General features: G+C 40.8%; 1 protein-coding gene across 3 annotated transcripts in view; it reads left to right on the top strand.

Annotated features, from left to right (window-relative positions):
- Positions 1 to 13,773, top strand: part of FCHSD2 (FCH and double SH3 domains 2) — a 365,756-nt gene that overhangs the window by 111,751 nt on the left and 240,232 nt on the right. For all 3 annotated transcript variants that reach the window (XM_056116009.1, XM_056116008.1, XM_056116010.1), the window contains exon 5: positions 4,683 to 4,827. In XM_056116009.1, the coding sequence (XP_055971984.1) occupies positions 4,683 to 4,827 (145 nt within the window). The remainder of the gene's footprint in view (positions 1 to 4,682; positions 4,828 to 13,773) is intronic.

Raw genomic sequence — 13,773 nt, 5'->3', positions numbered from 1 at the left:
TGGGCCAGTGAGGCTGGGGGCACCCAGGGCCACCTCAGTGACATTGGGTGCGGAAGGGCCCGTGCAGCACCAGGGATTGAATTTGGGGCATTATGCCTACTGTTTGAACTCTCCCCTGAACTTTCAGCTTTTGTTTCTGTTTGTGGACCAATCCCAGCGGTGCTCAGTGGCTACTCAGTGCTGGGGATGGGCTTGTTCCCATTGGTGCCTGGGGGACCATGCAGTACTGGGGATTGAACCCAGGCCTCCTGCATGCACAGCGGGTGCTCCAAACTGTTAAGCTCTCTCTGTAGCCCCTTTTAACTTTTAAAAATCCATCTTCATATTGATAGTGTAAGAATTCCTATTTTTAATAGAAATGTGCGCCTATTAGAAGTACAGCTAAAAAAAGAGAGAAGTACAGCTGAGGGCCTGAAGCGATATAGCACAGCGAGCAGGACCTTTTACTTGCACGCGGCCAACCGGGGTTCAATTCTCAGCATCCCATATGGTTCCCTGAGCACCACCAGGGGTAATTCCTGGGTGCAGAGCCCATCCCTCCACCAGTGCCCGTTTTCCACCATGACGGTCCCAGTATCCCTCCCACCCCGCATCCCCTCACCCCGCCCTGCCTCTGTGGCAGGGCATTCCCTTTTGTTCTCTCTCTCCTTTTGGGTGTTGTGGTTTGCAAAAGAGACATTGAGTGGCAATCATGTTTGGTCTATAGTCTACTCTCAGCATAATGCCATCACTTTTAAGGGTTCGAATTGCAGCAGTGGTTTTTGGGGGGAGACACAGACATCCATGACATAGATGTCCTTTCTATGCAGTCACAGACCTTTTGTTCAGCTTGGGCACAGAAAAAGAGAGCTGCTTTAACCAACCTAATTCCCTCCCTCCCTCCCTCCCTCCCTCTCTCTCTCCCTCTCTCTCTCCCTTCCTTCCTTCCTTCCTTCCTTCCTTCCTTCCTTCCTTCCTTCCTTCCTCTTTCTTTCCCTTTCCCTTTCTCTTTTTCTCTCTCTCTCTTTCTCTCTTTCCCGAACCATGGTCAGCCTCATGGAACACAAGCCCTCCACACACTGTACTGTCTCTCCAGCCCCCTCAACTTTTTCTCTTTAAGTCTCACATTCTCTTAATTGCTGCACCTGTGTTTTTATTTTTTGTCATACACAATTTCATCTGCTACAATGTTGTATAACTTTGTAAAGTTGGACTACTTCACTTCCCTAGCTTGAAACTTTTCTGTTCTTTCTCCTTGATAATAGGATCAAACTTTTTTGTCAATTAATGATATTAAGTGACAGGATAGTGGTGGAGGATTTGTGGCACTTTGTTGCTGGTGTGGGGCAGATGTATAACTTTATACATCTAAACCATAAACGTTTACACTACTATAACCTTTGCCTAGCTACAATAAAAAAAAAATTTTAAAAAAATTTTTGACCCACACCTGGCAATACTCAGAGTTTCTTCCTAGTTTGCACTCAGGGATCACTCTTGGCAGGCTCAGGTATGTTAGGGATTGAACGCTGGTTTACCGCATGCAAGGCAAGTGCCCTACCTACTTATACTATCGTCCCGGCCCCTATAGCACTGTAGCACTGTCCTCTCATTGTTCATATATTTGAGACCTGTTGTTACTGTTATTGGCATATCAAATACGTCACGGGAGCTTACCAGGCTCTGCCGTGTAGGCGGGCTACTCTCAGTAGTTTGCTGGGCTCTTCGAGAGGCACAGAGGAATCAAACCTGGGTTGACTGCATGCAAGGCAAACACCCTACCCGCTGTGCTAACACTCCAGCCCCTATAACAAAAATCTTTTTACAAATAAAAGGGGGGGGGGGGCTGAAGCATTAGTACAGCAGAAAGGGCATTTGTCATGCACAGCAGACCTGGGTTCAATTTCAAATTCAACCATACAGTGCATCCTGTATGGTTCCCCAAGTTCCACCAGGAGCAAGCCCTGAGAACTGCTGGGTGTGGCCCCAGCAAATAAAAACTAATGATTTTGGAGGCAGCTTGGATATCTGGACCCAAATCTATTCTCATTTCTCTCTTTCCTCTCCCCATTTAATCTCTGACAACTTTTTTTTTCTTTTTGGGTCACACTTGGCGTTGCACTCAGGAATTACCCCTGGCGGTGCTCAGGGGACCATATGGGATGCAGGGAATCGAACCCTGGTTGGCTGCGTGCAAGGCAAACACCCTACCCACTGTGCTATCACTCCAGCCCCTCTGACCACTTCTTTTATTCTTTGTTCAGTCTTCAACTCTCAAACTACAGTTGCATTGCTATTCTTTTTGAGGGGCAGCATTGTGTGGGGTGACTCCCAAGTAGTGCTCTGGAGTCCTGGGGGCCCCACCAGCAATTCCTTGGCTAACTGGCCCTGTTGTTTAGTGCAAGGGTTCAGTGCGATGAGTTCAGGACTCTCTAGGCCCCCTGGCCATGGTGGGGGACCAAAGGCTTCACTTGGTAGCTCAGCACGGCTACACCCTGTGATTCTTGGAAGGCTTTTTAGTGCGAGGAATAGAACCCAGGTTGGGCAATGCTCGGCACACCCCCTATGGCTGTACCATCTCCTGGTCCTGCATTGCTGCTGTTAGCACATCTCAGCAGAAGTCACATTGGTCCCCCTCCCAACCTTTACTTTAAGTTCCTGAGGCTTCGAAGAGTCTTCCTGGTTACTCTCAGAAGTTATACATGAACACTTAAACTCAACACAGCACTTGACCCTGTCATCATCACTATATAAATTACTTTTGTTTGTAATTTTTTGTTTCAACTTCCTGGCAGTGTGTAGGTCTTAGTCCCGGCTCTGCACTCTGGGATCACTCCTGGTACATGCCAGAGATCGAACCCAGGTTGACCACGTGCATGGCAAACCCTTACCCACTGTACTATTTCTCTGTCCCCCTAATTTTAGACGATAAATGTGCTTACTACGTTTTCCAGAGTTGCCTTAGTATGTGGTGCTAGTGGTGTGCTGTATTTATGTTCCTGGGTTAGATCTATGGCTTCTTGAGGGGTTTTTTTGTTTGAGTTTTTCTCTTTTTTTCCACTTTTTATCCTGAGATTGTCGTAGATTCACATGCAGTTTACATGACTATTACTGACTCTCTCAGTGCGTTCTCTGAGAAAATCAAATACTGGTATTGCTTAGGAGGGCATGTAGTGAATTTACATCCTAGATTTCTCTGATCGATGCAGTAAGACCATAGAGAACATAATTGTCAGTCAGTGTCCTGCTGAAATTTTTTGCTGGTGTGGCATGTTGTTCTTGACTTAAAGAGGATGGTGACATATTTCTGTTCAAATAAATGATATTTCCATCTAAATAGATTTGTCCTTCCTTAATTTGTGGAAAATAATTTCCTTGCTTGAAAAATTACAGTTTCCAGTTCTTCAAGTTCTAAGTATAATATCAGAACCCCGCCATTTTTTACACCAGCTTCCATTGACCACAGCTAGCACTTTATGTAACATATGGTTCCTCAAGGGGCTGGAGCGATAGCACAGTGGGTAGGGCGTTTGCCTTGCACGCAGCCAACATGGCCAGCGTGAGTTCGATTCCTCCGCCCCTCTCGGAGAGCCTGGCAAGCTAGCGAGAGTATCTCACCCGCACGGAGAGCCTGGCAAGCTACCCGTGATGTATTCGATATGCCAAACACAGTAACAACAAGTCTCATGATAGAGAAGTTACTGGGCCCGCTCGAGCAAATCGATGAACAACGGGAGGACCGTGATATCCGTGACCCGTGATGGTTCCTCAAGATGCTATAGCTGGGAACTGTGTGATGCTGGAAGGGAATTCTCAGGGGATGGCTATTATAATCTATTAGTGCTAGTGTCCCAGTTTTAAAGACAGAGTAGCCTCCATCCATTGTTACAGTCAGCTATGACGTAATCAGCATAGGCACATTTACTAGGAAGACCGAGGCATTTAGCAAAGGTATAAAGGAGGGTATGGTAACTCCAGAAAGACAAGTCTAATTTATTCTTTGACTTTATCGAGAAATTGTTGATCCCATTGATTAAGCAAATGTTTGAAATGACTCCAAGCCACCAGGTGATGCTGGCCAAGAGTTCTTCCCACTGAGAGGGAGATCTAGAGCTATGAGGCCTTTGCTTTCTTCTGTTGAATAAGGCTTCTCGTGCACATTTGCAGTTGCTCGTAGTATTTTCCCCAGTTACAATAACTTATTGGATATAATAGGATGTCAGTGAGAGAATACTTAAGGAAGTGTGCCCAACCATTCTATCTTAGTCCTGCCGCATCCTGGCATGGTATGCAGTGACTCTCCAAAATCTCTCTGAGCCTCAGTTACTTTATCTGCAAAATTAGGAAATGCCTTAATAAAGATGTGAAGCCGATGTTCACAATAATGATCCTGAGATAGTGAAAGTTCGAATTGCTTATTTTTATCAGAATCAGCTTTGTCCAGAACTAAAAACCTTGCATAACTTTTGATACTAAATCATATAAATCAAAATGATCCATTGCTGAACGATAGTCGAGGAATAGAGTATATCTGCGTTTCTACCTATGGATCCTAAAATACCAACGTATTATTTTCTACAGACCATTCTGAGTATCCTTACAACCACTAAGAACACATTCCTCCTTTTGTGCCAATGAGCAAAAGGTGAGTCAATTTTTCTTTCTTTTCACTGCCTGATACGTTTCTCTTTCTTTGCATTCAGGAGCATGTATCCTGTTTGGAAGTCTTTCCTTGAGGGAACAATGCAAGTAGCCCAGTCTCGGATCAATATATGTGAAAACTACAAAAACTTCATTTCTGAGCCTGCAAGGACTGTGCGAAGCTTAAAAGAACAGCAGCTTAAAAGGGTATTGTTTGATTTTTTATTTTTTATATGCATTTTAACTTGGGGTGCTATGTTTATAATATTTAAGATTTTGTCCATTGGCATTTAGCAACTTGTGCTTTTCCTTTGTGGTCAGACTGTTCCTAATTTCAACATGTTTCCTCTAACTAGTGTCTTTTACTGACAGCCAATGACAGACATTTAATTTGATTCTGGAAGCTCTATTAACACAATGATTACTTTTCAGTGTAACTCAGATAACTAGATCTAAATAAGCAGTTCACAGTTTTGTTTTAATTTTTATGTTAAAATAATTACAAAGTTACCAATCCAGTCTTAAAAAATTTTAGTTTCAGTTAGCCATTTTGAATAACTAAAGAATATCGACATATTTTGACTGATACAAAGAAAATTCATTTCTAAAAACAGTATATTCTGAAGTTTAATTTGATTTTTATAGTAAAGAGTCATTATTATTTTTATAAGATCTCACTCTTAAAAGTAGGCGATTGAACTGTACTCTTGTAGGAATTATTTCAAAAATAGATTATCATGTTGCCTAATGAGTAATTAGGTTTTTATTATGAAAGTATTAATACTCTGGACAATGTTAAAATGTTTAAGAAAATTATTTTAGAAGCCATCCAGTGTTTTTGTTCTAATTGCCATTTGGATTTTGGGAACTTTTTTACAGATAAATACTAAAGACACAGTTTTAATTTTATTTTACAAATGAAACTGGGGACAAAAACCTTCCTTGTTGGCTAAATATAAATTTAGGACCTGGAGAAATAGTACATTGGTCCTTTGCATGATGCTGACTGTGGTTTGAACCCTCCACCACTTGGTCCCAATGTACCACCAGAAGCAGCTTCCATGCAGAGCTGAAATAGGTAAACACTACCAGGTGTGACTCAGAATTCAAAAAAGAGAAAGGCAGTTTTAGTAGAGTGATATTAATTGTTACTTACATACTGTATGTATATAAAATCTCAATTTCAAGCACTTACAGATTATTAATTGGTTTAAGCATAATTAATGCATGTATTTTATTTTTGCTCAAAAGTGCGTCTTTCCAAGCAGACATGGTGAATAAACTACATAGTCAAGACAAAACAGGTGCTTTCCAGTCAGAAAAATATATTTTGTGTGTGTTCATGTGTACCCATTTTTGTATTCAGAGAAAGGGTAGGAGTTAGGGACCAAGAATTAGTATTGATGTAACTTTGATAGGAAATACTGTGTCTCAAATTGTCGACACATTCTCACCAGATCTAATTGAATTGGAAAGCTTCTTCTTTCTCAATCACTGTCGCTGTCACTGTCCTCCCATTGTTCATCTATTTGCTCGAGTGGGCCCAGTAACATCTCTGTTGTGACAATTGTTACTGTGTTTGGCATATCGAATATGTCACGGGTAGCTTGCCAGGCTTTGCCATGCAGGCGAGATACTCTCGGTAGCTTGCCAGGTTCTCCAGAGAGGGGCGGAGGAATCGAACTCGAGTCAGCCATGTCGGCGGCGTGCAAGGCAAACGCCCTACGCACTGTGCTCCAGCCCCCTTCTTTCTCAATATTCAAATATTTTGAAGGAGTTGATGCCATACTTTCTTCAGTAGAATAGTCTCTGACCTGAATTCAACATTTCAAAGAATGAAATTTGGCGTATTTTCATTATTTGTGAATTTATTTGTTTTATATTATAACTGATAATAACAGTACACATGTTCCATCTAAGAACTGTTACGCATGGTTTCCACTGCAGATACGAGAAAAAAAAGTGTTCTCATGCTTTCTGCCTGTCTGATTGGGATAGCCCATCTTGAATGAAAAATACAAGAGAAAAAAAAAACAAGAGAAAGAAAGAAATGTTACACTTGTCAGAACTCTAAGGTCACAATTGACAGGAGACTTCTACTCCCAGTTGATTTTAGCCAGGAAGAGAATGTATAACTAGAAATTTCATTATGGATCAAATCTAGGCAGGGATAGATTTAGATGCTCAAGTGATAGTTAAATGAAGGTTAACTGATGGTTAAATGATTCTCAAATGAAGGGATTTCTTTTTTTATCCCATTCATTAATTCTACTTTCTCAGATGGCATCATTCTTTTGTTTTGGGACCTCATCTAGCTGTATTCTGAGCTTACGCCTGGCTCTGTGTTCATTGATCACTCATGGTGCTTGGGAGACTACATGTGGTGCTAAGGGATCTAACTGGGGTTGGCATCGTGCAAGGTAACCCTTGCCATCTCTCGGGCTCCCAGTGACTTTATTCTTAAGCAACTCTCTCCACATGTTGGCCCAAATTTGCATATCTTACAACAAGCAATTTTAAGTTTTACAAAAAGGTCAACAGAACTATCAAAATTAAAGTTTGTGATTTCTCTTGGGTCCCTGACGCGACACCAGAGGGTCGTAGTCCTTAGGTAGACTGTATGGCAAAATTGAGCTGGATTCCCAAAGTTAAAAACAAGAGAAATAGGAACACAGCAAACCAAAGCAAAAAATAAACACTAAAATGGACTTCTTCAGTAAATCATAAATAGTACTGCATTGTACTCAAGAATGCTGTCTTGATTTCAGTTTATTCGGATAAATACCCAGAAATGGAAAGGCTAGATCACGTATTGGGGCTGTTTTCAGTATTTTGAAAAAATGACTCAAAAAACTGTAGTTTGAGAATACTGTTTTTCGTGACAGCTGCACCATTTTTGTTTCTATAAACGGTACACAAGAGTTTTGATTTTTTTCAGAACCTCACCAGCGCTTCCCTTTTTTCATTTTCATCTATTTCATTGCAGTCTGATTGGCAGGTAGCATATTAGTTTCAGATAAAAAACATAATTATTCAGTATTTGCCTATATTATGAAATAATAGAGCACTGCATTAAGCTAGTTGACATCTTGATCAGTTATAAATTATTTTTCTTATTACTTTTTATGATAAAAATTTTCATATTTATAGTTTAATCAGCTTTCCTATATTAAAGTATTATTACCATAGTCACCATGTTTTATATTTCATTTCCATGAGTTGTTTTACGATTGTGGGTTCGTATATATATTCTTAGTCCTCTGCGCATTTCACCCACCTCTCACCACTGACTGGTAACACCATAATATCCATGCTTTAGTTTTGGCGTTTTTTTTTCCCATTTATTTATTTTTAAGATTCCACATAAGTAAAATCACATGGCTTTTATTTTCCACTGATTAATTCAAGTCGATGCTCCTGAGGTCCCTTCCAAGTTGTCGCAGAGGATGTGCGGGTGATCTGGCTGCGACATCTGTCACCCCATTGATCGCCAGGGTTGATTTGGCTGACCTGGCTGGCTAGGCGGGTGTCCCCTTCCTCCCTCACCGCTCCATGTGCGACCCTCCCGAAGCTGCGCGCTCGGTCGAAGAGGACGGCCTTTCCCAAATAGAGACGGACTGGTCTTCGGTCGAGAGTATACCAGTAGCTGCGCTCCCCTGCTAGAACCTCCAAACAAGCTCTCAAGGTTCATGTTGTCGCAGATCGCATGGCTTCATTCTTTTCATGGCCAGTTAGTATTTCACTATATATTTATACCACTTTCCTGTATCCATTCATCCATCTGTATTTTGGATGTTGTAAATAACAAATACTGAATGTGAGAGTACATCTGTCATTAAAAAAAAAATACTTGGGAAAAAAGAAAAGTATGTGGAATTTCTGAATCCTATGGTAGTTCTGTTTTTACTTTGTTGAGACACTTCCATGCTGCTTTTTATAGCAGCTGCAGAAAACAATGATTCCAAGGAGTCTCTTTTCTCTACTCCCCCTTTGACATTTGAGTTTTTTCCTTGTTTTGTTGGGGGGAGCATGCCCTGTGATGCTGTGGTTTTAGTCATGGCTTTGTACTCAGGAATCATTCCTGGAGGGTTTGAGGAACCATATGGGATACTGAGGATAGAACCCGAGTCAGCTGCATGTAAGACATACATTCTACCTGCTGTTCTACTGCTCTGAACCCTTTTCTTGCATTTTTTGAGTCAAATCTGACCCATCTGAGGTATGTAATTTTTTTATGCCTTTTCAGAAATTGAAAAGGCATAAAAAATTTAGTTTTTCCATTGTTTTCTCTCTTGCCCTTTCTCTTGGTTTTGATTACATTTTATTGGCTAGAGGTGATATTGAGTGGGGTTTTATTTTTTTCCTTCTTACTTACCTGTAGCTCCTTGTCTGTCCTTGGAGAACTGTCTATTGAGATCACCTGTTTTTAAATTTCGACGCAGCTTTGTTGTTTTTGTTGATTTGTTTTTGCTGTAGAGTTGTGTGAGTGCTTGCTTGCTTGCTTGCCGTTAACTCACTTTCAGATAGATAAATGACTTGCAAATATTTTCCCTCTAAATGATATGTTGCCTTTTTAATTTTGTCGACACTTTCCTTTGGTGAACACAAGTTTTATTATTATTTTTGTTGTGGTGGTGTTATATTTTTGTTTTTGTCGCTTTTGCTTTGGGAGTCAAATCCAAAAAATCACCACCAACAGTCATGTCAGGGAACTGACCGCCTGTCTTGAAACTTAATCCATTTGAGTTAAGTCTTGCCTTGCTAGGTGCAACGCCACACCCTCCCTCAGTGCTCTGAGCCCTCCTCGTCATCCCAGGGTCTCCCCCTTCACCGCCCTCTCACACACCCACCCCCTCAGCGCACTGTCCTGTCCCCCACTTCCCCTCCAGCGATATGCTTCCTATGAAAGACCGGTTCTCAGCTCCCGTCGCCTTTGAGTCTTTGTTCTTCACTGTGTTGCTCTATATTGCACTGTATGAGAAGCTCTTTCTGTATCTGTCTCTCTCCTTCTGACTAACTTCATTCAGCATGATACTCTCCAGAGCCATCCATGTAATCACAGATTGCACGCTTCCATTTTTTTCTGATAGCTGAGTAGCATCCCTTGTGTAAATGTTTTACAGTTTCTTTATCCAGTCATCTGCTTTTTGTTGTCATTGTTATTATTGTATTTTGTGTATGTGTGTTTTGGGTCACACTTGCTGTGCTCAGGGCTTACCCTTGGCAGTGCTCAAGGACCAAATGTGTGAGGGATCAAGCCGGGGCCAGCATCTAGCAGGCACAGCCAGTTTTAAGCAGAGTAACTAGCTTCCATTCGCCTTCTCTAATAACTGAATGTTTGCATTCATGTTCATTTAAAAATTCTGTTTTGACCCTTTCCTTTCTTAATACTTGAGGATAAACCCAGACACGTTTCATTTGTGACAGGTCTGAGCGCTGTGGAGATTATAATGAGAATTGCATAGCATTTTTTTCCATCATTTCTGTATGTGCACAGTCGGTAATAAATTAAAACCACAGCCAAGGTCACTAGCATTTTACACTTACTCAAGCTTTTATCCGTGTATTTCTCGTTTATTCTGGCTTACCTTCCGTGATATAACTGATGTACATCTTTGAAATGTCGTGGGGTGTGTGGAATGCTGCTGTATTCATTGTACTCTCACTTGACTCTCACAATCCATTCTAGTTGATTGGCACAGAAATACTGTTTTGCAAATGAAACTGAAGCAAAAAATTGTTAAATTTAACTATTAAGTGACATGGCAGGAACTTGAATATACTGCTTCCAAATCCTCTGCAAATTTTAGAAAACACTTGAGGTTTAATATTCAAGCCTGTTCACCTCAGTTGACTGCTCCCTCCTTCCTTGAGGAGAATTCCTTTGCTGTGGTGTGCTACTTAATCCTCCTATTTCTTTTATCCTTTTAATGGTTAGAAATAGTGTTAGTTAATACATCAGTAATTGGTTTTAGGTTATTCTATTTCCCAATTAAATGGTCATGTTTCTCTACAATTTTTATGCTTATTATTTTTTAATCGATGGGTGAGTTTTTCTTCTGCTTTTTAAGTCATTCTCGGGGCTGGAATGATAGAAGAGAGGGTAGGGTACTTGCCTTGCACACAGCCAACTGGGTTAGACCCCCAGTATCCCCTACGGTCTTCCAAGCCTCCCAGAAGTAATCCCTGGGCATGGCTAGATGTGGCCCAAACAAAAACCAAACAAACAAAAAACAACAATAAATAAATATGTTTTTGATATTATTATTAAATCTGCAGTAAAATTAATTTTTCCCAAAGTTTTTGTTTTCATTTATTGTTTTGGGAATCACACCTGGTGATGCTTGGGGAACCATGAGATGTCAGGGATTGATCCTGGGGCTTCCACAGACAGAGCATGCACCCCTGCCCTCTGAGCCGTCTCCCTGTTCCCTTCTAAGCTATTTGGGGGATGTGTTTCTTGGACTCTATTACAAAGTCAGAGAACCTGTTGGTTTCTTGAACTTTTGGCATATCATTCAAGTTACTGTCTTCAACTTAGTAGCAAGTACATCTCTCAGTATCTTGCATCAATGGGGATTATGCAATTGTTTTTTCCTTTTTGTTTTTTGTTTTGTTTGTTTTTGGATCACACGTAGCTGTGCTCGCCTCATGGGATGAGGGGATCAAGCCCAAGTTAGCCACAAACAAGGCAAGCACTTGATCTACTGTACTCTCCCTGTGGCCCAAATTTTCTTTTCCCTTAGTTATATCTCTTGGGTCTGTCACACATATTCACTATACGTGTGTATGTGTAGATATTTCACATATTTTTAAATAATATGTGTACATAATTTTTCTCATCTCTTTTTTTGCCTTTTGTTTCTTTTCTGGTTTTATTTTGGAGGGCGGAAGTGGGGGGGAATCCTCCCAAGTGGTGCTAATGGCACCAGCAGTACTTCAGAGGGTATGTGGTGCCTGGTATCGAACCTGGGACCTTGCACATACAAGGCATATCCTCTGCCCTTTGAGCTGTCTTCCCCAGCCCTGCTCTCATCATCTTAGTGTAAGTGTAGGCTCTTCTTTCTGTGTCTGCTGAGTACTGATAAGCCTAGGGAAGGGGCTAGGCTTGTATCATGTAAAGATTTTTCTTAACATAAGCATTATTAAGTTTACTTTTAAGAATATACCTGTCAATCCCAGGAAACTGGATTTCTACAGGAAAATTTTATTTTAAAGACTTGAAAGTCTGGGCTGGAGATATCCTCAAAGAACCAGTGCACGTGCCTTGCATGTGGGAGTTCAGTCGTCAGCAATGCCTGGGCCCTCAGTTCCCTGAGCAACGCCAGCTTTTGCCCCCAAACCAAAATAATAATAGTGATAGTAACAATAAAAGTTTAGAAAGACTACAGAAATTTCAAGTAATATTTTTTGTTGTTGTTGTTTTGGGGGGGTCACACCTGGCAGTGCTCAAGTAATCTATTTTTAAAATCATAACTTAAGCCTGATAGCTTTTATTTTACAAATATTTCTGGTAATTTACTATGTGAAGAGCACTCTCCTTTGAAGAACCGAAAACATTCCGACTTGAAACAGTTTACTTGTGGTGGAGTACATTTGGTTGCAGAATAACTGAATCTTGGAAAAGATTGTGAGAAATCTCAGTGTTCACACAGGCTTTCTCTAATAATGTTTGATATGCTTGTCTTAGAAGTATACGTCAAGAGTAAAAATTGAGTAGGAATCAAATCAACCAGGGTTTTTTTAGGTCTTGGGGAAATCCTATTAGATACAATCTCTCACAAAATACACTTGATGTTGTTACACCTATAGAAAGAAATTTAATAGCGTTTTATAGATGAAAATGAGTTAAATTATCTTTTTTAGGATGTTTGATTACCCAGGTCTAAGGAGAGATGTTTTGTTCTTCAAAGAGTAAGGATGTAAAAAGTGAGTGGCTGTGTGTCTGCATGCGCAGACATCGAAGATTAAACTAACCCTATTGCCTGCGGTTTTCAGTCCCAAGAAGGCCTCTTACTTGTAGTGTTTAGGTCCCTTTCAAAATATTTGAAATAGCTTCCCTGCTTAGTTCCTGCCTATCCCTGTAGAGGTTTTGCGCTGACCTTCAGTTTAGAAGCATTGTTTTGTTTTCTGAAGTCTGGCTTCACTGTTCTGGAGGAACATTTTGAACATAGATACTCTATGACTCCTTTTTCTGTTTTTCTTTCTTTTTTTTTTTCAATTCTACTCAGCATTTATTTTCATTTGAAGAAAGTGGAAATCAAATATAAATCACGGAAAATACGAGTTCATCTTGCTTGGCAACTAAGTATGACTCCTTTTTAAAGCAGCCTAGCCCATCTTCTCATTAAACACAGTTAACTTTTTCAGGCCACCCCCTATTACTCAATTTTTAATTGTACAAAGGCTTAACTGATAAGCTTAGGACTTTGTGATTTCCCCCTCTCCCCCAAGGTAAGGATGTGAGGTTTAGCAGTAGCCCGGCCCTCAGGAAAGCTGAAATCCATTCTTCCAACTCTATAGAAAGTTCCCCAGGTTTCTACAAGGGACATGGCCAAGTCCATGAGTCCCATGTTACAGACCCAGTGATCAGTGCCAAAAGCATCACATACGTGTGGTGCATTGTAGCTTCACCTAAATACTGTTTATCTCTCTGGACTCATTAGGCCATCTTACTAACCAACACAGTTGACATTGTGTCTTCATTAGGTTTCTTTTGAAACTCAGACCTAAGAAGTTAAGTATAAAGGGCCAGTTCTTAGGCAGAGGGAAAAGAGCCTATTCGGAGCTGTTATTTTTCTTTTGCTTTTTTTCCTTCTGCCTTTTATTCAAAGGTAGACACTAAGTGCTCAGTAAATATGCCCATAAGCAATCTTCCAGATCTCTCATTTCCTATAAAGCATTCCTTTATACCACCAACCAATTTCTAGCCCATGTATCCCATTTTTAGGGTTTTTTCCCTTTTATTTTTATCCTTCTGATGTCCTTGCTCTACTCCCCAGTGTTCAGCTGGTCCTCCTTCATCAATATCTCCTCCTACCTCTTCAAAGACTTGACTATTCTCCACCAAATAACTGGCTGCCGTTCCAGACTCACACTGTGAGGGAGTTGCCTGTTTTGAACTGGGGTCAAGCTGGAGAAATTTCTCTGTGA

The sequence above is a fragment of the Sorex fumeus genome, unplaced genomic scaffold (genome assembly GCF_029834395.1).
Source record: "Sorex fumeus unplaced genomic scaffold, SorFum_2.1 ptg000030l, whole genome shotgun sequence".
In the NCBI taxonomy this organism is placed as follows: Eukaryota; Metazoa; Chordata; class Mammalia; order Eulipotyphla; family Soricidae; genus Sorex; species Sorex fumeus.
The sequence above is the reverse complement of the archived record's forward strand: the minus strand, read 5'-3'. Positions and strand labels throughout refer to the sequence as shown.